The 26,792-nt window shown below is 43.1% G+C and overlaps 1 protein-coding gene across 2 annotated transcripts in view; it reads right to left on the bottom strand.

Moving 5' to 3' along the window:
- Positions 1–3,268: 3,268 nt before the first annotated feature.
- Positions 3,269–26,792, bottom strand: part of LOC120988657 (splicing factor SWAP) — a 186,405-nt gene continuing 162,881 nt past the window's right edge. For both annotated transcript variants that reach the window (XM_040416260.1, XM_040416259.1), the window contains exons 16-18: positions 15,595–15,753; positions 14,871–14,943; positions 3,269–3,722 (exon numbers count right to left, since the gene is read on the bottom strand). In XM_040416260.1, coding sequence (XP_040272194.1) covers positions 14,876–14,943; positions 15,595–15,753 — 227 coding nt within the window. In that variant the 3' untranslated portion in view covers positions 3,269–3,722; positions 14,871–14,875. The remainder of the gene's footprint in view (positions 3,723–14,870; positions 14,944–15,594; positions 15,754–26,792) is intronic.

The following is a 26,792-nucleotide window of genomic DNA, read 5'->3' as shown; positions in this document are numbered from 1 at the left end:
AGAAGCGGAGTCATGCTGCCGCTCATGCTGCCTCTTAGATGTCAGGCGCCCCCTGTGAGAATCACTGAGAGGAGATGGAGTGGTGGATGCTACTGGAGTAGTAGCCGTCATACGCTCCATAAAGGACATGGCTGCCTTGGCAACTAAGGTCAGATCCGCGGCCGCACTAGACATGGCGGAAGCCCAGGCGGGTACCGCTGGTTCCGCAGGGGCAGAGGGGGGACTGGGCTGAGCAAGAGAAGGAGGCTGATCCTGTCCAGGAGCAGGGCACGAGTCACAGGTACCAGCGACAGAAAGGCAGAAGGCACACCTTACATGACCCCAGTGGAGCCTGAGAGGAGGCTTTGGCAGACTTAGGGGCCCCAGGTTTAGGCATGATGATAACCAAAGAGAAAAAGATCTCCTACTAGTTGCTGAAAGTCCTACCACCCAGGCAACAGCAGAAGTCTCCGGCGTAGAGAAGCAGGGGAGAGAGACACGAAGCGAGGAGCTGCACGGCCGTAACTTAGCAGAGTTTCCGGCGTAGGGAGAGTCAGAGCGGGACGCCGAGGCTCCGCCCCCGAACGAGTCATCACGGCGCGAAAAAAGCGCGCGCACAATTTGAATAATCATAAGAGCACCCCATCGCCCAACGCAGGGCAGGTTAATAGATTGTGGGAGGAGCGGTCCGCCGGCGGGTGCTGCGGAGAGCGCATCGGCCATGGGCCTGAATGAATCTGAGAAGCGCCATGAGAGGGGCGCCCCCTGCCGATAATTGTAGGTGGGTAGGGGAACGCAGCAGCCAGCAGCGAACGCCCCCTATGCCTCTGCTCCTCAAACGGAGAAAGAATTCCCTAGCCCCCGAGAGTCCAAGTTGGCCCCCAAAAGGAAATATGCCCCTAGCAGGAAATCCTTCTCAAGCTCACCCAGGCGGCCTCAGAAGCGCCACAGGCAGATGGCACGGAGGGAGGGGGGGGGGGGCGGGGGGAAGGTGGATGCAGGCAATACTTATCTGCTCAGTATGCTCCCTCGATGTCAGGACCAGCAGGGATGCACCTCTTCAGACTTCTGACTCCAACCTAGGAGAACAGTGCTCTGGTGGAGGGTAGGCAGCAGGTGTCCCAGCAGCTGGTGGGATGCCAGAGCTGACAGGTCGAGCCTGGATCCACTTTTCTTCTGTGGGCGAATGGGAGGTAGCCAGGAAACGTCAGAAGACAGTGGCAAACACTCCACGGGGGCCAGGAAAGCGCAATGCTGACCTGCGTCCTCATCTGGAACAGAAAAAATAACAAACAGGAGAAGAGTAAGCGTCAACCTCCTTGACCGGACACTAAGCAAAGTCGGAAGTCCTCCTGGATGAGCCTGGGGGTATAGCCCGAGGAGGAGGAGCTTCTTTTTTGCATAGTGTCCCTCCTAGTAATACCTCTAAGCTATACCCATGGTCTGTGTCCCCCAATGGAATGTACGAGAAATGAAATATACGGTCACACATGATCTATGTCTCTCCTCCTCGTAGCCTGTCCCCCAATTGCGGCTCCTCTACTACTCCACTCTGGCGGAGGTCGCAGCACACTGAAGGGGCGGGACTTTATCCTTTACTATTTCAGGCTGAGCTTTAACCCCTTCAGGACCAGGCAATTTTTTTTTTTTTTTTTTAATTCCCAGCCTTCCCAGAGCCGTAACTATCTTTGCATTCATATAGCCGTATGGCAGGTTGTTTTTTGTTGGACAAGTTGTACTTTCTAGTGTATGCAATGTAGTGAGAATTTTTCAAATGGGGTGGAATTATAAAAAACAAAACAATTTCACCAGTTTAAAACAGCAAGCACCCGGGGGCTATGGAATCATCTTTAAATACCCAAACCCCCAATGTATATTTAGGCTTAGCGGTCAGGAAAGGGTTAAAATAAGACTAGAAGCATGGTGATGGCTTTGATAAAACCGGATTGGAAGTGAGAGCGGTGAGGTTTATGCAGCTTTCACTGGAACTTGTTTCTAACGTCTGTATTTCTGTCAGCCGTTAGAAACAGCTTAGTCTGTCAACTTTAAAGGGAATGGGTCATCAGAAAATGACCTATTGTTTAAATTCAGTTTTTATGTTAAACATTTGTAAAGAATTTTTGCATTTTTTTAAAATTTATATGTCCTGATAATTATCAAACTGGTGTAAAGTAGAACTGGCTTATTGCCCATAGCGACTAGATTCCACCTTTAATTTTTCACTCCTTTGGAAAATGAAAGGTGAAATCCAATTGGTTGCTATGGGCAACTAAGCCAGTTCTACTTTACACTAGTTTGCTAAATCTCCCCCTTGCACTTTTGCAATGGCCACTAAGCCTAACATTAGTGCCACACCTATACACATTACTCATCAGCAGTCATCTCATTATCTCAGACAGGATTACAACAGATAACACATACAAATAGATAATACAGGATCCACCATTCACAATAGGTGATAATCACAGCTTATCTACTCATTCCTTGTACAATGACCTCTGTACAGGTGACAGAGCCTAGAAAACTCTCGCATAGAAGTCAATAGGGGCCCCCCTGTCCATTGTGTCTATGGTCCACAGAGGCAGCGGTAAAGTGTATCTCTAAATGCTGTTAACAAAAGCTAAGGCAAGATAGCTGCTCCCATAATCATGTTTAGTAAATAGAATTTTAAAATATACAACCAGAAAATAAAAATATATTAGAAAACAATTATCTGTATAATTATCTGGTTTTAACTGGTAGAAAAAAAATAAGGTACACAATCCCTCTTGCTGAATCTTTTCCCACAAAACTATATATCTGCTAAGCACAGAAATTTATGGTAACTTATCAGGGGGGGGGGGGGGATCTTAAAAATTGACGACCTATCCTTAGGAAAGGTCATCAATATCAGACTGGTGGGGGTCAGACTCCTGGCAACCCCACAGCTCAACTGATAAATGGAGCATTAGTGTACCGAAACTAGCAGAGCTCCGTACATTGTGCTGTGACCTATCTGAAGGTCAGGTCATCAATATGGTAGTCCTGGAAAATCTTTTTACATACCTAGACCTTCATGAATCACACACACTTTAAAGAAAACGATGAAGGCATTAAAGAGGTTAACCCCTGCGCACAGGGAGAAGCTGTAGTGGCGGTGTGGGGACCAGAAGCGGTGCAGGGAGCCAGGTAAGTATAGTTAATGTGAGGGGCCAGGCATATGGGGGAGCTTTTTATACTCTTGGATAACCCCCCTTTAAAATGTAAAAAAACATAAAACACAAATAGGAGACAGACGATAACATCTCTTCAAAAAACCTAAATTTTTATTTTTTATTTTGTAGCACTTTAATAGACAAACATAGTATATACAAATATACACATTGGCAGCTGCTGGTCAATTTATAGAGTATCCTTCAAAACTACACATGTTGCTGATCTACATGTCCTCGGATGTCCTATCAATTAGTCAATGATGTAAATGTGAGATCTGGGGACGCAGCATCCAATGGTTATTGCTAAGCATCATGAGAAATGTAATTCGGCAACAAATAAATGGAATAGGTCAATGAAAAATTGACCATTTGTAAATCTAATTTCACATGGAAATTGTGTGGAATTACAGCTTATGCGTGAAAACCCCTCATCTAGGATCTCTGCCTGTGACACAGGGGTTGATTTCCCTATAATTGACCATATCAGGAAGCTCCTGTGCGCATGTTCTTGGAGGCTGCCAGCATTGCTCTTACTTTAGCCATTAAGTCCTGGAAAACAAAAGGTCACACATAATGAATATTACTTGAAACGCATTAGAGAACTACAGAAAGGACATTTCCATGCAGCTATACACAGGACTTCACATAAAACAACCAGATTCTGAATAAATCCCCATGCTGCAATTGACAAACAATGTTTTACACATCTACTTAAACTGCTAATATAATTTAACAGCATAATCAGGGTGTCAAATGACCCAGGCTGCTACTTTACATTGTGTTCTATTTTAGGTTATTACATTTGTTATACTGGGTCTGCCAGCTTGTTCTTTATGTTCCTGAATGAATGCCAAGAAAATTCTGTGAATCAGAGGCAGCTTATGCACCATAAGCAAAGGAGCCTTTGTTAGAAGAATATCTGAATGTACATAGACTATTAAATATGAATGATGATAAAAGATTTCCATTTTGGAACACAAAACCTCAAACTGGAGCTAGGATACATTTTATACATCTCTCTCAATGACTCAATATATTTACAATAAAATATATACGCAAATCGTACATAAAACACAATGTGCTCAAATAAAATATCTTAAAGTGTTACCAGTCCTTTATAAAAATGTACTATTAGGGTCCATTTACATGTCTGCAACTGTTTTGCGGTCCGCATCCGCAAAACACGGACACCAGCCATGTGCGTTCCGAATTTTGTGGACCAAACATGGCCGGCACTATAATAGAAATGCCTTTTCCTGTCCGTGCCAAGAATAGGACATGTTCTATTTTTTGGCAGGGCCGCGGGACGGAAATGCGGATGCGTCCCCAATGAAAATGAATGGATCCGCACCATTTCCGCAAAATTGCGGAATAGATGCGGACCCATTTTGCGGACATGTAAATGGACCCTTACATGCATATAGCATCATTTAGTGCAAGGAGCTCATATATAACCCTTGTAATTGCGGACTCTTAATGTGCCATGCTAGCACTGACTATGCCAGGCAGTTACCAAGGGCTGAAATTAGTGAGATCACTGCTGTGGCCCGAGGTTAGCACTTTACACCTAAAAACTATGGAATAAGGCTGGTTGGGGGATTGCAGAGCAGCAGGAGATCAGAAGCATGAGTTTTCTCCATTAAATCATGCCAACATAATTCTTTTTTTCATAAAGCAGAGATGCCCTTTTACTTCAAACCACTAATATTAGGGCTGACACACATCAACTGACATAGCACACAAGCATATTACATATTTACTGGGGTATAAAGCTTTTTTGATACACTCCAGAGACACAGATCTTTAACCTTTCAGGATAGGGTTAATTAACTCTATGCAGTAAACAGAGGAAGAGGCTATGCTTCTATTGGATCTGGCAATTAGATGATCGCCGGGTGTCTTGGGGGCAGAGAAGAGGATCGATCAGGGTCTTGGCAGAGCTGATCAGGGTCTGCATTGTACAATGCCCCCACAGGTGCCGTTTTCCCCTGTAACTGGGGCTCCTTTGGATGCCCCAGTTACAATAAAAAGCGCAAATACAAAAAAACAAGTGTCTCTTAGGGGACATATGTGCCAAAAATAAATGTAAAACATAAGTACAAAATATAATAAAATACCAAAAAAAAATATTGAAAGGGAACCTGTCACCTCCCAAAACCATCCTAAGCCGCCAGCAGTGTGTTTCTGATGCCTTTCTTCCTGAAGGGAGATGCAGCAAAAGTACACATGCTTGAAGTCAAGCGGGCAGCAGCCTCCTTGCTTCAAGTCACGGTAACCGCGCCCCCTTTCCCTTCGCTGTGACCGACAGCCGGCTGTTCGGCAAAGGCAGCCGAACTTTCGTGCACAAGCGCTGTCAGTCACAGCGAAGGGGCAAGAAAGGGGGCGTGGTTACCGTAACGAAGCAAGGAGGCCGCTGCCTGCTTGACTTCAAGAATGTGTGGAGAAGCGCGACGGGCAGGGGATAAAAATGTTTTCAGTACTTTTGCTGCATCTGCTTTCAGGAAGAAAGGCATCATCAGAAACACACTGCTGGCGGCTTGGGATGGTTTTGGGAGTGACAAGTTCCCTTTAAGAAAATCTCCCACACCAACTGAAAGAGTTACCATTATCTCCTCTTAGAGGATATAATTAAAAAAATACAATAAAAAATAAAAATAAAAATAAAAAAATACTACTACTACCACCACCACAAAAAATAAAAGTAAAACTGCCCACTGAAACAGTCGCCCTTATCACGTAAATCTAAACATATATATCAAAGCAAAGGGCTTAAAATAGGGAACCCATTTTAATCATTTATTTTTGTGTCAGCTTGGATATTTAAAGTGTAACTGCTATCCTTTTTTTTTTAAACTTTCTAATGTATAGGGGCAGTGATACTGCCAATTTTTGTAATACACTTTAATTACTGAAATTGTAAATTTCTATTAGAATAATAGCTGTAAAGTGGCCCATTTTGAGCCTTAGCAACGCTCCTCTGTCTTCTGTTACATAACAGTGGAGGCTTGCGCAACACTGACTGTGTTATGTAACAGAAGACAGAGGAGCGTTGCTAAGGCTCAAAATGGGCCACTTTACAGCTATTATTCTAATAGAAATTACAATTTCACTAATTAAAGGGGTTCTGCACTTTGTTTAAACTGACGATCTATCCTCTGGATAGATCATCAGCATCTGGGGACCGGGGAACCGGGACCCCCGCCGATCAGCTGTTTGAGAAGGCAGCGGCGCTCCAGTAGTGCCGGGGCCTTCTCACAGTTTACCGCAGGCCCAGTGACATCATGACTAGTATAACTGGCCTGGGCGGGGCTAAGCTCTGTTCACTTGAATGGAGCTTAGCCCCGCCCAGGCCAGTTGATACTAGTCGTGACATCACTGGGCCAGCGGTAAACAGTGAGGCCGCGGCGCTGCTGGAGCGCCGCTGCCTTCTCAAACAGCTGATCGGCGGGGGTCCCGGGTGTCGGACCCCCGCCGATCAGAAGCTGCTGATCTATCCAGAAGATAGATCATCAGTTTAAACAAAGTGCAGAACTCCTTTAAAGTATATTACAAAAATGGTCAGCATCACTGCCTCTACAAAGATAAAAAAAAAATGAGATACACTTTAAAGAGTAAGGAGCTGTAGAATAAAAAGAATGACTTTTTAACATGTTTGGCATTTTTTTGCAAGAAAGTAAAATATATATAAGTGTATCTGTCTTTTTTTAATTTTTATTCCCCCATAACAGTGACCTCTACAGTGGCCGCCCCTTTAGCATTGACCACTTTCACAGTGGCCGCCCCATTTCACAGTGGCTGCCCAATTTCACAGTGACTTTCACAGTGGCCGCCCCATTTCACAGTGACTTTCACAGTGGCCGCCCCATTTCACAGTGACTTTCACAGTGGCAGCCCCATTTCACAGTGACTTTCACAGTGGCCGCCCCATTTCACAGTGACCGCCCCTTTAATTACAGTGACCTCTACAGTGCCCGCCTATTTAATAACAGTGACCTACACTTGCCCGCCTCTTTAAGCAGTAAAGAAAAATGGCTGGGTTGTTATGGAAACCTGGAGTAAAACTGTGTTTATGGCAGTTGAGATTTGAAGAGAAAGACTTGCAGGCTTGTATTGGCTAATGTGGGTCGTTTTTTGGTAATCTCTCAGAAACAAACTTCCTAGAGAGCCTAGACCCGGTCTAAAACCTTCCCGGATACCTGATGTACCTGTGTGCCAAATTTGGTGAAGATTGGTCCAGTCATTTGGTCGCGCATAAAGAACGTCCAGACAGACGTCTAGACAAACAGACAGACACATTTATATATATATATATATATATATATATATATACATATACATATACATATACACACACACACATACATATATACACATACACTAGCAGAAGGACCCTTTCATTTTATGTTTCCGTGTCGTGAAAAAAGATAGTTTCCCCCATAACAGTGACCTCCACAGTGCCCGCCCCTTTAACATTGAGCACCCCTTTAACAGTGACCTTCACAGTGACCGCCCCTTTAACAGTGACCGCTATATAGTCTGTCACATAAATAAAAAGCTACAACCACTAAACCTCCACATGCGCTAAATCACAAAACAGTGTCTCGTCATTAAGGCCTTTTCATGCCTGTCATTAAAAGGTTAACCAATGAGACCTTTCCCTGGAAAGTTCTTACAGATTATTGCAGGGCACTGGTCACACAGGTATGACCGAAATCAGGGAGAAGGAGGTGGTAACAACAAATGAGTGCCGTCCTCTGTAGTAAAGGAAAGCGCTCATTTATGAATAGGAGCCAGGATAGAAGGAAATGTCATCTCTTAAGACCCTATTACACTGCACTAATTTCGGGCTGCTTACTGGGAACAAGTGGTCACAGAAACGCTCATTCCTGGTATCCGGCTGTACAATCATGCCGCTGATCAGCCGATGAATGAGCAATCACTCATTTGTCAGGATGAAAGATGTACTGCTATCAGCACATCTCACTGTGTAACCAGAAATGTGCTGCCGATAACCACTAGAACTGAATGAGGGAGGAATGACTGGGGTAGCAATTCTTGCTCCCACATTCACTCTGCATTGGTCTATGTAAAGGAGCCTTCACATGCGGCAGAGTTTTTAAGTCTGCAAGGTCTATTGATGAGAATGGACCTTGTAGAAATCCATGTACTTCCCACCAAAAGATTAAGATGAATAGAATGGATTTTCAGTCTCAGAAAATTTCTACTACAGCATCTGCTTCATGTGAAGGCGTCCTAATAGGCATATGTTCCTACATATACAGGACCCTAGCACATGTAAAGGCACTTGAACACCTATTTTTCCATTAGTCTTAGACTACCATTTACCCTATTTTAACATGTGCCTATTTATAGCTCATATAAAACTTAACTTTTATTGACTAAATAATCCCTTGATTGTTTGATGGTCAAGAAGGGTAGTTAATGTACAGGGTTACAGTCTGTTTAGAAAGGATCGCCAAAATCGGAGGAGGAGGGGTCTGCCTTTATGTAAAGTCCTGTCTAAAGCCCACCCTCCAGGAAGATATAAGTGAGGGACATGAACATGTGGAGTCACTGTGGGTAGAAATACATGGAGGCAAAAATAATAATAAAATACTAATAGGAGTTTATTATAAACCACCTAATATACAGAAAAAGTGTTACAAATAACCTGAATTTTTTTTCTTCTAATATGCCGTATTTTTCGCTTTGTAAGACGCACTTTTCCCCCCCAAAAGTAAGGGGAAAATAGCCGTGCGTCTTATAAAGTGGATACTTCGCTGGCCGCTATGCTGCACAGCGCGGCCAGCGAAGTATCAGCGTGGAGGGAGGAGGCGGGGCCCAATGCAGTGACTCTACTCTAATACACCTGGCCCCACAACTGTTAAGTACATTCAATCCGATCCATATCTTAATGTATACCGCACTGTTCTGTACTTACTGTAGTACCGTATGTATAGCATTAAGACGGGTCAGACAGGCAGCTCCCTCGGTCATGCGCCGCCTGCCGCAGCTCCCTCCTCATGCGCCTCCTGCCAGCGTCTCTCACTTTATGAATGAACAGGCAGGCGGTGCATGAGGAGGGAGCTGCGGCAGGCGGCGCATGACCGAGGGAGCTGCCGGTCTGTGCCGTCTTAATGCTATACAAACGGTACTACAGTAAGTACAGAACAGTGCTGTATACATTAAGATAAGGATCGGATTGAATGTACTTAACAGTTGTGGGGCCCGGTGTATTAGAGTAAAGTCACTGCACCGGGCCACGCCATGAGTGTCTCCGCCTCCTCCCTCCACACTGATGCATCTGATGGGGGATCTGTAGATGACATAAGTGTCATCCACAGATCCCCCCATAACAGTGCGTCATCCACAGATCCCCCCATAACAGTGCGTCATCCACAGATCCCCCCATAACAGTGCGTCATCCACAGATCCCCCCCATAACAGTGCGTCATCCACAGATCCCCCCCATAACAGTGCGTCATCCACAGATCCCCCCATAACAGTTCGTCATCCACAGATCCCCCCATAACAGTGCGTCATCCACAGATCCCCCCATAACAGTGCGTCATCCACAGATCCCCCCATAACAGTGCGTCATCCACAGATCCCCCCATAACAGTGCGTCATCCACAAATCCCCCCATAACAGTGCGTCATCCACAGATCCCCCCATAACAGTGCGTCATCCACAGATCCCCCCATAACAGTGCGTCATCCACAGATCCCCCCATAACAGTGCGTCATCCACAGATCCCCCCATAACAGTGCGTCATCCACAGATCCCCCCATAACAGTGCGTCATCCACAGATCCCCCATAACAGTGCGTCATCCACAGATCCCCCCATAACAGTGCGTCATCCACAGATCCCCCCATAACAGTGCGTCATCCACAGATCCCCCCATAACAGTGCGTCATCCACACATCACCCCCATAACAGTGCGTCATCCACAGATCCCTCATAACAGTGCGTCATCCATAGACCACCATTAGATCAAAACCTACCAAAAGCACACCTTTTGGTTCAAAATATTTTTTTCTTATTTTCCTCCTCTAAAACCTAGGTGCGTCTTATCATCAGGTACATCTTATAAAGCGAAAAATACGGTAGTTCATTTATAGATTTTTTTTATTTTATCACAAAAAGAGGCAGGAGCTCTACACAACAAATCGCTGCTCCTGCCTGTCCTCACTGCGCTCCGTTCTGCATACAACAATGGCGCAGGATATCCTGCAATGATGTTCTATGACAGAGAGGGAGGGAGAGGTGACCCCCTTAAGTCTAATACAAATCAGTATCCGTACAACTCATACATGGAGGCCATGTACGGATTCTCTGTGCGCTGTAGTGAATAGCGTTTCAGGAGGCAGGAACTTCAGGGGCCCTTTTTTGTAGCAAAATCAATAAATAAACTACCGTATATTACAAAACTTATTTTTAGGCTATTTCTAACAGTTTAAAAAAAACTGTAAGTGAACGTATAGGTACACTTTAGCAATACGTAACACAAGCTCATGGAAAATAGAAGGATAATACACACTTATGTGAAGTATAGATGTACACATGACACAAATTAGAGACATATAGAAGCAATGTCCACAAGAAATCCTTCTAATATCCAGAATGAAAAAGTATCCTGAAATTGAATAATATTTTTTGTATTTTCTGACAGATTTCACCAACTTGGAGAAAACGAAAAGCAAGTGCCTCTTGGAGTGATGGGGAAGGTTAGTTCACATCCATTACTGTAGATTTATTTTAATAGAATGAGAAGTAAAAGTCCATGCTTTTGAACCTATTTCTGTAATCATCAGGTGAAGATGAGGAGACCACCGCAGAGCAGGAAACCAAAGATGGGAACATTGACCACCAAGCTGAACTCACAGAATTACTGCGGGAAGGTAAGAGGATTTCTCTTTTTGGGGTGGGGGGGAGGGTAATTACGTTATAGGATGGGAAGATAGTCCACATTGAGACCGGGGGCAAGGTAATGGGACTGGGGTAGGAATGGAAGGAGGGAATAGAACAGTTCAGAAGGAAAGGTGTAGTGGAAAAAATTATACATAAACCTCTTAATTGTATGTATACTAATGCCAGAAGCCTGACTAATAAAACTGGTGAACTGGAATTAGTGATGTGTGAGGAGGACTATGACATAGTGGGAATAACTCAGACATGGCTGGATGATGGCTATGACTGGGCGGTTAATGTACAAGGTTATAGTCTGTTTAGAAAGGATCATCAAAACCGGAGAGGGGGAGGGTCTGCCTTTATGTAAAGTCCTGTCTAAAGCCCACAGTCCGAGAAGATATAAGTGAGGGACATGAACATGTGGAGTCACTGTGGGTAGAAATACAAAAACAATAATAAATTACTAATAGGAGTTTACTATAAACCACCTAATATACCAGAGTCCACAGAAAATCTACTACTAAACGAGATAGACGAGGCCACGAATCATAATGAGGTCGTTATTATGGGGGACTTCAACTACCCAGATATAGACTAGGAAACTGAAACCTGTACATCTCATAAAGGAAACAGGTTTCTGGCAGTAACCAAAGACCATTACCTTTCCCAACTGGTTCAGGACCCGACTAGAGGGACAGCCACACTGGACCTAGTATTAACCAATAGACTTGAAAGAAAAACAGATGTGCAGGTTGGAGGACACCTGGGAAATAGTGACCATAAAGTAATAACCTTCCAATTGTCATTCAAAAGAGCGTTTCTACAGGGAGGAACAAAAATACCAAACTTCAAAAAAGCTAAATTTAGCCTCAAAAATTAAAATACTGCCACAAAACGGGATATTTTTAAAAGCATCCTAAAATCTAATTGTGAGAGGTACATACCCTATGGGAATAAAAGGTTAAGGAACAAGAAGAAACCAATGTAAATAAATAGAACTGTAAAGAAGGCAATAAACTACAAAAAAAAGCATTTAGATCACTAAAAAGAAGGGTAGTGAGGAAGCACTGAAAAACTATAAAAGGAAAAAAAATTGAATATGTAAAAAAACAAATAAAAGTGGCCAAACTAGAGACCGAGAGATTATTTGCCAAAGAGAGCAAAACTAACCCTAAAATGTTCTTCAATTATATAAATGGTAAAAAGTATAAGGGCTCATGCACACGGCCGTTGTGCAAGCAGCACTTTAGTGTCCGCCTCAAAAGCGGAACCGAGACCAAACACAGCCAAACTGATGCATTCTGAACGGATCCTTATCCTTTCAGAATGCATTGGGGATGAACTGATCCATTTTGGGCCACTTGTGAGAGCCCTGAAACAGGTCTCACAAGCGGACCCAGAAACGCCAGTGTGAAAGTAGCCTTCGCTGTAGAAACCAGTGTCAGGCAGCTGCTGCCAAGGACAATAAGATTATGGGTTGCATCAAAAGGGGCATAGATTACCGTGATGAGAACATAGTCCTACCACTTTACAAATCATTAGTCAGACCACACATGGAGTACTGTGTACAGTTCTGGGCTCCTGTGAACAAGGCAGACATAGCAGAGCTGGAGAGGGTCCAGAGGAGGGCAACTAAAGTAATAACTGGAATGGGACAACTACAGTACCCTGAAAGATTATCAACATTAGGGTTATTCACTTTTGAAAAAAGACGACTGAGAGGAGATCTAATAACTATGTATAAATATTTTAGGGGTCAGTACAGAGATCTATCCCATCATCTATTTATCCCCAGGACTGTGACGAGGGGACATCCTCTGCGTCTGGAGGAAAGAAGGTTTGTACACAAACATAGAAGGGGATTCTTTATAGTAAGAGCAGTGAGACTATGGAACTCTCTGCCTGAGGAGGTGGTGATGGTGAGTTCACTAAGAGAGTTCAAGAGGGGCCTGGATGTATTTCTGGAGTGTAATATTACAGGTTATAGATACTAGAGAGGGGTCGTCGATCCAGGGAGTTATCTGATTGCCTGAATGGAGTCGGGAAGGAATTTTTTTTCCACTTAAGTGGGGAAAATTGGCTTTTACCTCAGTTTTTTTTTTTGCCTTCCTCTGGATCAACTTGCAGGATGACAGGCCGAACTGGATGGACAGATGTCTTTTTTCGTACTATATATTTTATTACTAAGGGGGGATTATTTAGTCAATAAAAGTTAAGTTTTATATGAGATATAAATAGGCACATGTTAAAATAAGGTAAATGGTAGTCTAAGAATAATGGAAAAATGGGTGTTAATAGGCAGATGCACACAAGCACTGATCAACATATTTTATTTGCAGCCCTTTGAAACAGAACAATGTGACAATGAGGCACCAAGAAAAAAAACAAAAACAAAAAAATAAAAAACGCTTACGGTAATGGTCAAGCTTAATTATAAAAGCATGCTCATTTACGTTTAATGGGCCATTTGTTTTTCCGGGCAACATAAATTTCATTGCTTGGCGGATAAAGCTTCTGGGGGCAGAGCAGGGGGGAGGACAAACCATATGTTTGACCTGTGCAGCTGCATTGGAGGAGCAATAGCGAAGGGGTCTTATTAGTTTGCATTTTAGTGACTGAACTAATGAATTTCATAGGTCACAATACCTAGAAGCCGAAGTCTAACTACCCATCACAATGTTTTGCGCTTAGCTTCATTGCCATCGTAAACTAACTGAAACCGGCCTACAGACGAATCCACCCGTCTCCTGTATATATTTGTGGTTTACTCAGCTATTTTTTTTTTTAGAGGACTACAGATATTATGGGAAAAGCAACGGCAGGCAGCTTTCAGTATAACTTTCCAACTCCATGTTGGCTCAGACACCTCAATCTATGTGTAAGCTTCTTATAGGCACTCAATCATGCTGGGAGGAGCTCATTCTCGTCCAGGGTTCTCTCGACCATCAGAAATGTTCATGCTGGGTGCTCCCGGAAAACATGACTTCATTACTACCTCAATTCCATGAAAAATAAAGACTATAATGATGTCAGGATTGGGGAAGTTACCCAACCATTTATACTTCCTGCGTTAGAAAAAAACTTCTACATCAGCTCAGTGTTTCTCTAGGACTGCTTGTTATTCAGTAAGTTACCTGAGGACTACACTAGATCATGCCCCCAGTGGACACACAACAGGCTCTGTAACACAGTAAACCATGAAAGGGCCTACAATCTGGGCGCGTCTACATTTACTTCATGTACGGCTCAGATTCTCACTTCAATGTACCGCATATCTCTGCACGCATTGCTGCTGTTTAATTAAGTCTTTCATTTAACCTGTGGCCTGTGCTGACATTACCAATTAGGGCCAGATTTGTTCCAGCCTACCCAACAATGGAAAGCCAGCTTAGTAGATCCGAATAATTAAAGATATTTCACACAGCAATTACACGTCATTACGAACAAGTGACATGTGAACTCGGGAGATTAACCCTTGCTTTGCTGGTGTTCATACATGGATGATTGTAGATTGCTAACATGATCTAAACCTCTGACTGTATCCTGTTCCAATTACAGACTGCTCCAGAGTACATTATTCATACCTACAGCTTCACTGTGCTAAATAGATGCACGCACTATGTCCCATGGGTAAAGCTCCACTCTTTAGATTTAACAGTAGACCGTATTCATTGAGGTGTTTTTCCTTTCATATCCTGAACTGAAATTCAAACGATGCCAAGGCATTGGGTCTTACACTTAAATTGCCATAGAAGATTTAAAGCCCCGCTCAATGAGAAATCACCTGAGTTATTTTGGTCTGTACAGAAGAGACAATTTCAGACGTAATGTGGCCATCTTTGTCCTGGGGCCTTTCCCTGAAAGCATAAACCCAGTGTTAGATTATGTTATCACACTTTAGCGGTTTAGATAAATAACAAAAAATATATAAAAGAAGCATTTAACTCTAAAAATAAGGGCCCTTGCACACGACTGTATGCCCTCCGAGGGGACCATATGTCCCGGAGCGGCATTGATAGTGCGCACGGGAGTGCACAGCATCATAGATTACAATGACAGTGTGCACGTCGGGCCGCCCTCGGTGCTATTGTCCTGCACTCATAAAATCATACGAGTGCAGGCCGCGGGCGGCCCGATGCGCACCGTCTCGGAGGGCATACGGTATTGTGCAAGGGCCCTAAAAAGAAATTTCAGTGGTGCAGGGCCACGGAACGGAGCAATAAAGTGAAACAACCTTCATGTGCAGAAAGGCAGCAGAAAGGGAAGTGCACCCCTGCTATTGAAATCATTTTTAACAATGAAAGACAAGGAAAAAAGGGACTGTGCATGCTTTAATACCCAATACTCTGCACAACCTATAGTTCACTTTTGTGAAGATAATATTTAAACATTTATGTTTTTCACTTTTCACTCAGTAATACAAAAAAATTACTTCAAAAGGAACATAAGTTTCACTTGAAATGTCAGGCTTTTAAAAGGAAGCAGTCAACAATCCAGAACCGTGTTACCTGTAACTTTCCTGACGAGATGCTCTGCTCTCCATGGGAGAGATACTTGAGTGTACTGAACTCTGAGCCCCTGGTCTGGTGGGTGAGCGGGAACGAGATCTTGCTTTGGAGTTAGACTCCGCTCTGGAGTATCTTTTCTTCCCACTTCCATGTGGGCTCCTGTAAGGACACAATGTAGATCATGAATACAATACACATACAAATCTAATGGCTAACTGACATTTCAAGATAACATGGGAGAAGAGCATATACATGTACATATATACACCAAACATGTAGGGGAATTTATTAAGATTGGCACTTTGTATGCCAGCTTTAATCTTTGCTGTGCTGGCGCCAGATGCAACACAATTCTTAACAGGCACGCTGCTCTGAAAAACCGTGATGCAACTCGGGCCATCTGTAGGACAGATCTGAAATCTACACCAATAGGTACAACCTTAATCCACCTTTTATTGGTATAATATTGTGCAAAAAAAAAAAAAGAAATCATTAGAAAATCTAAAAACCTTCAATAGATGGCATTGATCATGTTCACATTAGTCCATAATCACCTGCTTCTCTCTGCATTCTTTCCTTATAGCTTTACCATGCACTCAGCTGGCACATTAGAAGAGCAAATTCATGAGCTTTCACAGCAGCATACTGCACTTGCTAACCGCGCCGGTTTTCATGCTGCTCTGAATGCTTGTGAGTTTTCCCATCAAATGCGCCACTGCTAAAGTGTGGCCATTAGCAACCAATTTACAATGCATACCGATCTGCGGTAAAACCACGTCAGCATGGTTTTCTGCCACACCCAATTATCGACCCTATTACAATCAGGAACTAAACAATTGATAATTACAAAAATGAATGCTGTGTAAAATCCCTGGGGTGCGATTGAGACCTGTTCTTCATGTTACACGACGCTTGCTAGACAAGAAGCGGGCGCAGCGCAGTGGTATTGCGATAAGCAGGCCTGTACATTATCAGCCTGCCTTCATTTGTACAACACACAAGTTTGGGGACTGGAGTGCTGCTGATCCAAGGACATAAAACTAGTAAAGCACTCGGAGAAGCAGCTCCCGCTGAGCGTTTAATAGTGTGCTGCTGGATGGTCTAGTCATTGGCTGTTTAACACATGGAGATGTGGCTCACAAGGGAGATTTCATTTATCCTGTTTTCTAGAGACATAAATTAAGTCATTTTACACTCAGGGTTTTATGTGGGAAATTATTTATCAAAGGTTTTATAAGCCAAAACAAACAAGCTTTAGTTTGTTGGATCATATTAATGGCAGATTACACACTGTAAAAGGAGAGAAATGAGCATCTAGTGGGCACATCTGCCCATCAATAATGAAATGTAAACATTTAAGATGGGCCTCTGCCTGGAAAAGAGCATAAAAGGAAGCCAGCTGTATCCTAACTGTGCAGAAGTATATGAGTAAATCCGTGCAGAAATAATCTGCATCCGGATGAGCAGCAGTAAGGATTCCAACGCACAAATTCCACCGTTTGAACAAGTCCAAGTCTTTCCCCTGCTTTTTCAGCAAGTGTGAAATCAATGCCCTCATTTATTTCTCACTTGGTGAAAAAGCAGGGGTGGAATTTGTGCGTTGGAATCCTTATTGCTGCTCATCCAGATGCAGATTATTTCTGCACGGATTTCCCAAGAACTGCCTTTTTCACGTGAAAACTGATGGATGTGGGCGTGCTGCATGTGCATTAGCTCCATTGCTTGAGGATCTGTCATACGCGAAACCGCGGCAAAAATCCAAGGCCCTTCCTCTACAAAAGAATTAACATTTCTGCAGTGGACATGCTAATCTGAAGGTAGCCTAAATCATTTCTCTCTGCACTGACGAGTGGTAATCATCCCAAAACTGCTGTCTGCAGTAGTATTAAATTATGGGATTTAACTCTTTCAGGCCCAGAGGTTTTTTTTTTTTTTTTTGCCTTCTTGTTTAGCGCTCCCTGCCTTCCCAGAGCCATAACTTTTTGTCTGTTCACATATGAGGGCTTGTTTTTTTGCGGTACAAGTTGTACATTCTAGCACCACCATTTAATACTGCATATGATGTAGTGGGAAGCGGGAAAAAAAAAAAGAAGCTATTCCACCACAGTTTTACTTTTTTATTTACGACGTTCGATAAAACGGACCAGTTACTTTTATTCTACAGGTCAATAAGAATCGGGCGATACCTTATATGTTTAGCTTTTCTTGCGTTTTTTGTCGCCTTATTTTGACCCCTATAACTTTTTTGTAATTTTGTGTACAGAGCTGTATGGGGGCTCATTTTTTTGTGGGGCGATCTGAACTTTTCATTGATACCATTCTGGGGTGTGTATGACTTTTTGATCACTTTCTATTTAATTTTTTTGCAGAAAATGAATCGACCAAAAACGGTGAATCGGCCATTTGGACGCTTTTTTCCGTTTTGCTGTTTGCCGAATGGGGAATATATTTTTATACTATCTGCGTTTTCGCATATCGCAACTCCCATGATGTGTATTTTTTAAAAATTTTTTTAGTCCTTTTATTTTTATTTTGGGAAAAAGGGGATTTGAATTTATTTTTTTTACACTTTTTTATAGTTCCCATAGGGAACTATAACATGCAATCATCTGATTGCTATTATCATAGACTACAATGCACTAGCATTGGAATCTATGATGATTTTACTACTTTCCTATGGAGCCCTATTACATCAGTTTTATCCTAATGCAGTGCTCCAGACAAAAAAAAAATACCTAGTAGCCAATGGCTCCTGAACTGAAAAATTTAGTCGCCAAATTAAATTTTTTGTCGCCAAATTTAAACCGAATAAAAATGTTGGTATTGTGACAACGCTACGCCGATCAGATCGGCGTAGGGTTGTTTCGATACCAAAATTTTTATTCGCTTTCGTCACCATAAAAGAGTATTGCGATACTCAATACCACGCGAAAAAAAAAAAAAAAAAAAACACCAAAAAAAAGCCGCATGCATTTCGCATTAAATGAAACGTTCGGCCCATAATAGAACAGTCCGATCCTATTTTTTGGAGTGACAAGGTGACTAAAAAATGGCGAATCGCATGGTTTTTATTTCTGTTACGGCGCTCACCGCATAAAAGATATTTTTTAATAATTTAATAGTTTGGACATTTCGGACGCAGCGCTATGTAATAGGTTTGTTTATTTATTGTTTATATATTTTATATGTAAAATTGGGAAAGGGGGGATTTAAACTTAATATTTTAGGGTACTTTCACACTAGCGTTTTTCATTTCCAGCACTGAGTTCCGTCAAAAGGGCTACGGTTTCATCTCCGGCGAAAAAAACTGAAGAAACGCCGGATCCGTCCTTCCGGTCTGCGCATGCGCAGACAGGCAAAAATGTGTAAAAAGATACAAGACGGATCTGTCTGTCCGCATGACAAGCGGAGAGACGGATTCATTCTTGCAATGCATTTGTGAGATGGATCCGGATGCGTCTCACAAATGCTTTCAGTCACATCTAGATCTGCGGATCCGGCAGGCAGTTCCGAAGACTGAATTGCCCGCCGGATCACACTGCCGCAAGTGTGAAAGTAGCCTTAGGCCTCTTTCAGACGGGTGTCACATTTTGGCTCCGGATGCGTCCCGGGTGCATTGCGGCAAACCCGCGCGGGTAGGTACGCAATTGCAGTCAGTTTTGACTGCGATTGCATTCAGTTGTTCACTTCAGTTTTTATTGCGCGGGTGCAATGTGTTTTGCACGCACGTGATAAAAAACTGACTGTGGTACCCAGACCCGATCTTCACTGAAGTTCAGGTTTGGGTTCAAGGTTGTGTAGATGTAATTATTTTCCCTTATAACATGGTTATAAGGGAAAATAATAGAATTCTTAAAACAGAATGCTAAGTACAATAGGGATGGAGGGGTTAAAAAAAAAAAAAAAAAATATTTAACTCGCCTTAATCCACTTGTTCGCACAGCCCAACTTCTCTTCTGTCTTCATCTGTGAGGAAAAGGACCTGTGGTGACATCACTGCGCTCATCACATGATCCATCACCATGGTGAAGGACTATCTGATGAGCTCAGTGACATCACCACAGATCCTTTGACAGGTCCTGAAGAAAGAACAGGAGACCCGCAGCTACGCGATCAATTGGAGGAGGCGAGTTCATTTTTATTTATTTTTTTAACCCTCATTGGCACTGCGCCACCAATGTTTATTATACTGGCACTGCACCACCAATGAAGATAACTGACCTGTTAATACAAATACATGAGGCGGGTGCCGGAATCAAATAGCCGGCACCCGATCTCTATGACAGGGAGCTGCGATCCGCTGCAGTTAACCCCTCCGGTGCGGTACCTGAGGGGTTAACTGCCGCTGATAGCAACTCCCTGTTATAGAGGTCGGGTGCCGGCTATTTGATTCCGGCACCCGCCTCTTGTATTTGTAGTAACAGGTCAGTTATCTTCATTGGTGGCGCAGTGGCCACAGCCCCTTCCCTCCTCCTCCTCCCTTCTCTCTTCTTATTGGCGGCGGCAGCAGCACAGGGGGGAGGGAGAGACTCCTTCTCCACTGCGCTGCTGAGAAGAACATCGGCGGCGAGGCAGAGAACTATCATCTCCTGTGCCCCGTCGCTGTATTCAACTGCAGAGCTGCTGCGGCGGGTCTAGTCGCAAATGGCAACTAGACTAAAAAGTCTTGTCGCCATTTGTAAAATCTAAGTCGCATTGGCGACCATTTTGGTCGCCATCTGGATCCCTGTAATGCATTCTGGAAAGCAATACGTTCAGTATGCATCAGGATGTTTACAGTTCAGTTCCTTTTACGGTATTTGGCCGGAGAAAATACTGCAGCATGCTGCAGTATTTTCTCTGGCAAAAATTCCAGAACACTTGCCGGAATGCCGGATCCGGCATTCATTTCCATTGAAATGTATTAATGTTAGTTAGATGCGGTACCAAGTGTTCTGGAAAAACGGATCCGGTTTCCCGTTCTGCGCATGCGCAGACCTTTAAATCTGTGAAAAAGATAAATACCGGATCGGTTTTTCTGGATGACACCGGAGATACGGATCCGGTATTGCAATGCATTTGTCAGACGGATCCGGATCCAAATGCTATCCGTTTGCATATGGATTTCTGGATCCGGCAGGCCGTTCCAGCAACAGAACGGCCTGCCGGATTCTTCTAACGCTAGTGTGAAAGCACCCTTAAGGGGTTAAAGGGGTTGTGCAGTGCTACAATATTGATGACCATGGGTAAGCCATCAATATCAGATTGGTGGGCCACCCAGGACTCCCACCAAGCATTTGTGCTGTATTAAGCCTCATGCAGACATCTGTGGAACACGGTCTGTGAGATACCGGACTGGAATTGCAGGAGCGAACGGCATCCTAGAAACCAATGACGCCGTGCGCTGCTGCAATGCCAGTCAGGTATCTCACGTACCGTGTTCCACAGACGACTGCATGAGGCTTAACCCTTAAGTCATGAGCCCTCTTCACACAGCTGAAGAGTTGGACTCCTGCCAATCTGATATTATTCACCTAGCCTGAGGATACTGCACTACCCCTTTAAATGATCACTGTCATTTAAAAAAAAAAAAAAAATGCATAAAGCAACATCATGCTAATAACAATCTTCTACACAACAAAATGGCACCCAATGGAGGAAGTCAGCTATTTCTCTCCATTTAAGTAGTAAGAAACCTTACGTGTCTGAGTGCTCAGCATGTGATCGCCAAGTAGCTTCACTTCCATTATGTTGCCCAGTTCATTTCATTTTGCTAGGGCTAGCTGGGGAAAAATTACCAATATAACCAAGGCACCTCTCACATACTTTGCCTGTATTTACAGCTGCTTGGATTCCCTTTTATTACAAGCTGCAGCCATGCTGCCAGGCACAGCTTGATCTGCTGCCCAGCAGATGTAAAGGAGTCTTACTGTGAAGTTATTATAGACCCTGAAAGGAGCTGCAAGCAAAGTTTATTCTCTAAACAACCTCTATATACAAAATCAATCTGTATGGTTCTTTCACAGCGGGTAGTATTTTTATATTTAGGTGTATACATTTTAGTCTTTGTGGTACTCTTTGGCTAACCCGGATAAGGTTAAAGACTTGAGTGATGACAACTTAAAGGGAGTGTGTCAGCACTTTTGACCATGCTAAACAGCAGATAGTACTAGGTAGGGGCTGGGAAGAGCAGTACAAACATACATTTTGAGGAGCTTTTCTGAACAGGACTAGAGAGTGAATATGAAGCATTATTTTATTGTTTCAAGTACAGGTTCAGTGTGACAATTAGTGATAACCCACTTGCGGTAACCGTGGCAGAGCCACAACCGTGTACTGGGGAGGAGAGCTTACATGATCTAAAGCTGGCCATACATTTGATTGGGGCCGATCAGTCATCCATGGGATTGTTCATAAAAACAATCCCACCAACTAAACTGGCTGACCAGGGAGTAGTGATGAGCGAACTTGTGTTTCAAGTTCGGCGTACAAGGTTTGGGTTATCTAAGAATTCTGTAATGGATTCCGCTACCACGGACCATTACTTCTCCATAACGGAATTCTTAGATAATTTCCCAGCATGGCCAATTACATTTTCAGTAGACAAGAGTTTGCGGTCAGCCGTAGTGAATGATTCTTCGCACTAGCTCTTCAAATGACAGTTGACTGAAATTGGCCATTCCAGCTGGCTTGTGTGTGTTTGGCCACCTTAAAGGTGTTGTCCAACAAAAAATATTCTACAGTTTTCAAACCAGCACCTGGATCTGAATACTTTTGTAATTGCATGTAATTAAAAAGTTAGCATTGCCACTGAGTTATTCAATAAAATGTATCTGTATAGCGCCACCTGCTGTTTGTTCTCTTTCTTATTTCTTTATCCGGCTCACTGAGAAGGCCGCACATGCTCAGTTTCATCCTTCAACCGCCTCCTGAGCTGTGATAGGGAGATAATGGACACGCCCCTGAGCTGCAGTAGAAAAGACCCTCCCCTTCAGCTGTCAGCTTGATATAAATCTAGCAGAGCAATGATAGGTGAGATCTCTGGATCCATGTGAGGTGCAAGGCTGGTTCTAGCTTTGTTAGAATGAGACTGTCATGTACTCTGATGTCTGAAGTTAAATTTTTATGCTAGTTATGGGATAACCCCTTTAAGTCACACAATGCTTTCCATCACTAACCTGTAATTACCTAGTCACATACCATAAACGTTCAATGGCCTGGCACCTAAACTTCAGCACCACTTTAATGGTTCTGCCCAGCTGAAAAGCAGATTAAACGTGAATCCTCAGAACATATGATAAATGTGCAGGGCAGCAATTGTCTATATTTTATTTTTCCAATTAAGATATTCTATTGCGTTGGAACTCAAGTACACAAGTCAGTCACCCAGTTTTGTACTTTGTCTACACGTAAAGAAATTTCACACCAAAACCTGGTAAATACTACAACCTGAAAAGGGCACTGCATGTCATGACTTCTACCATAATTTCCTGTATTTCTTCATCTAGCACAGTGCTGACCAGGGGAATGCCTACAAACCAACAACTCAACTGAAAAGACTGGCTGTTGAACAGACTGCACATCCCTAGTAACCAGTCAACTCATGTCTTGTTGAAGGCAGGATTGTCACATAAGAGAATAAACCTTTACTGGAAGTTTATATACTGTTGCAGTATAAAGGAAAGGTAAAGCACTCCCTGCAGTCAGGCTGCTGCTTTTATTTTACAGCCTGCCTTAGCTCTAATCAGATAGGTGTCTATGACCATGTGGCTTCCCCGCGGCGGTATTCTGTTGAATCAACATGGTATGGCAGCATTACTTTAATGGGTTTTCTTTTTATCTGAGCACGTCTAAACAGTCAAAACACTGTGCTCATTGCATTTCATGGCCAATGACAAATATTCCTACTATATCATAATTGTACAGCTAAATGAAATTAAAACAAGTCGTAGACATCTGCTGCAAACTATGAACAGTTTCAGCTCAGTGCTTCATAATATATGCAAGAAAAAGACATTGCACCTGCTGATAACACGATATACACAACAAACTGGTGCCTAATGGAGGAAGTCAATTATTTCTCTCCATTTTTTTTAAAGCGGGTTAAGCAAGACAGAAAAGTAACTGTAGGTGTCTGAATGTTCACCAGGTGATGCCAAAATAGCTCACAGGTAGGCATTTTTTTTTTATTTCGATTAGTGACCAGCTTTCATTATCAAAGTTGATTTCATTTTGCTTGGGCTTGCTGTGGGCAAAATTACCCATATAAAGAAGTTTGTTCTCACATATATTACCTCTATTTACAGCTGCATAGATTTGACTTTGTTATGAATTGTAAGGTAAAAGTGCTGTAAATTACTCACTGCCTCAACATATAATTCAGCTCTGCTACCAGACACAGCTTGAACTGCTGCCTAGCATGTGAAACATGATTCCTCCAGAGACAGGGAAGGAGGGGAGAAGGAAAGAGCAGCAGCGAAGATAACAGATTTGTGGTGTGTTACATTCTGTACAACATGGTGTGTGCCTGTGTTTCTATATTTATTTATTTATTTTTTGGGGGGCGGGGGGGCATAAGATAAATAAAGGGAATCTGTCACCTATTTTGAGTATATAAAACTGCTAACATAGCAATGTGTAATAAAGTACCTTCATTCCAGCATGTGTCTTTCTTTAATTCAACTTTTCATTTAGATGAAAAAAGTATCACTGCCTGCGCCTGTACGATACTCCTGCTCCTGAGGGCAACAGCCTCAATAGTGTCACTGCGCCGAGCCCAGTGACGTAATCAGAGCGCTGTTGCCTCAGGAGCCGGAGTATCGTACAGGTGCAGGCAGTCAGCGAGGCCAAGAAAGGAAGACGCAAGGATGGTGGGGTGAATAAATTACATGACGTAGTGAAGGGGGTGGATGTGGGAGTAAATGTATTTCTTAGGAGGCGTGCTGGGCTTAGAAGAAAGGCGGGCTGGGCACTGCAGAGGAGCGTTACTGGGCACTAGAGGAGAGTAATAATGCCCCTCTGGGCACCTTGAGGCTTAATTAGCATATCAGAAAACTCGCTTTTTCATCTAAATGAAAAGTTGAATAAAAGAAAGAAGACACATGCTGGAATGTAGGTACTTTATTGCACATTGCTATGTTACAGTTTTGTATGCTCAAAATAGGTGACAGATTCCCTTTAAGTATTCATAGTCACAAAAGCAATAAAATAAAGATCAGAAGCATGGCCACACTGTTACCGTGTCCCACAGAGGCATTTCAGCTATGGACAGCACATTAGTAAGTGATACACAGCCTACTGCACTTAAACTGTTTGCACTCCATTTTAAAATATTAGAAACACTCCTTTAATATACTGCCTGGATTGCGAATAAAACCACTGACCTATGGCGTTAATAAAAGGGAACCTTGCAGTGTTTCATAGTAAACAAAAGATCAACTTCATCATGTTTAGGCACCACTTTTATAGCGCAAAAAAAGTCGCAAACCAAAGGGGTGTTCCGGTTACAATAAAGAACATGTTTTAGACTAATTCATCATCCATAATTACCTAATATAATATAAATTTCACATATTCACTGTTCAGTAGTTATAAAAGTAGTTTTCTTCCTCTGCTATCCACTGTGTTTCCTCATAAATTATCATGGCATTGACCTGTAGTTCTGAGCCTTTCTTAGGTCGAGCATGCTCAGTGTGTTGCTGTCAATCCTCTAACGTAATGTCTTGTGAAACAAAGGGCGTGTTAGTGTGCTGGTGATTACTGAGTAGAGGGGACGTGAATGCACTGTATATCAGGCAGCCAATCAATAAACATCAACACTCACAGCAGGAAAGCTAGGGATTGTGGGGATTGTAGTTTTGTGAGGGAAGATCAGGCGCCATGATCCTCTCAGTGTGTTGCAGACTCACACAGGAGCTAGACAAATGGATTGCAAGGTAAATTGAAACTCTGGTTATATGTATAGGTATGGGTTCTGGTTGGGTTACAGCTTGCAGTCTTAATGCAGTTTTTAAAAAGTAAGTTACTTTACCGGAATACCCCTTTAAGGTGTACGTCATATCTGCGGTATATGGAGGTGCTTAGTGGGAGGAGATGTGGACTACCACAGCCCAACAGATTTTCAATTATTTATGACAGAAAATGCCTGGTGTACATTTGATTTTCTGTAACGTGGACTGCCAGAAAATACACCAAATTTATTAAGAGGCCAATGGCTCTCCATAAATTTGTACCATCTTATTCCAATACACTTTTCACAAGGATGTATGACAGAGCCATGCAGTGGACTGCTCCCATCAGCTCTGCTTGGTACACTAGAGTTGTTGCGATACCAAATTTTTGATTCGGTTTCGATACCATGAAAAAGTATTGCGATACTCGATACCATTCGATACCACGCGAAAAAAATAAACAAAAAAAGCCACGTGCATTCCTCATTTTTAAAAATGGCGAATCGCGCAGTTTTTATTTTATTTTTTCTGTTCCGGCATTCACCACCTAGATTTTTTTTTTATATTTTAATAGTTTGGACTTTTCTGACGTGGCGATGTAATATGTTTATTTATATATTTTATATGTGAAATTGGGAAAAGGGGGGTGATTTATACTTCATATTTTAGTGTTTTTTTTTTTTTTTCACTTTTTATTTAATAACTATTTCCCCCCTTAGGGGCTAGAACCTGGGATCTTTCATCCCTTTTCCTATTCACCCTGATAGATCTCTATCAGGGTGAATAGGACTCCACACTGTCCCTGCTGCTCTGTGCTTTGTGCACACAGCATCAGGGATGTTACCATGGCAACCAGGGCTTCTGTAGCGTCCTGGCTGCCATGGTAACCGATCGGAGCCCCAGGCTTACACAGCTGGGGCTCCGATCAGAAGCTGCCACTGCACCACCAATGAGGGGGAGTGGAGAGGTCCCTGTGGCCACTGCCACCAATGATTTTAATACTGGAGGGTTGAGAGGGGCCGGCGCACTGTGCCACCAATGATTTTAATGGGATGGGGGGATTGGGGGGGGGGGGGGGGGGGCACACTGCACCACCAATGATTTTACCCCTTTATACAGGAGGCGGGTACTAGCAGATCAGCGGCAGTTAACTGCCGCTGATCGCAGCTCCCTGTCAGGGGCAGGGTGCCGGCAATGCGATTCTGCTGCCGGCACCCGCCTCCTGTATGTGTTAAAGACTGACTACTGTATATGAGTCCAGACTTTCAC

The sequence above is a fragment of the Bufo bufo genome, chromosome 2 (genome assembly GCF_905171765.1).
Source record: "Bufo bufo chromosome 2, aBufBuf1.1, whole genome shotgun sequence".
Classification (NCBI taxonomy): Eukaryota; Metazoa; Chordata; class Amphibia; order Anura; family Bufonidae; genus Bufo; species Bufo bufo.
This window is presented reverse-complemented; position numbering and strand designations above follow the sequence as displayed.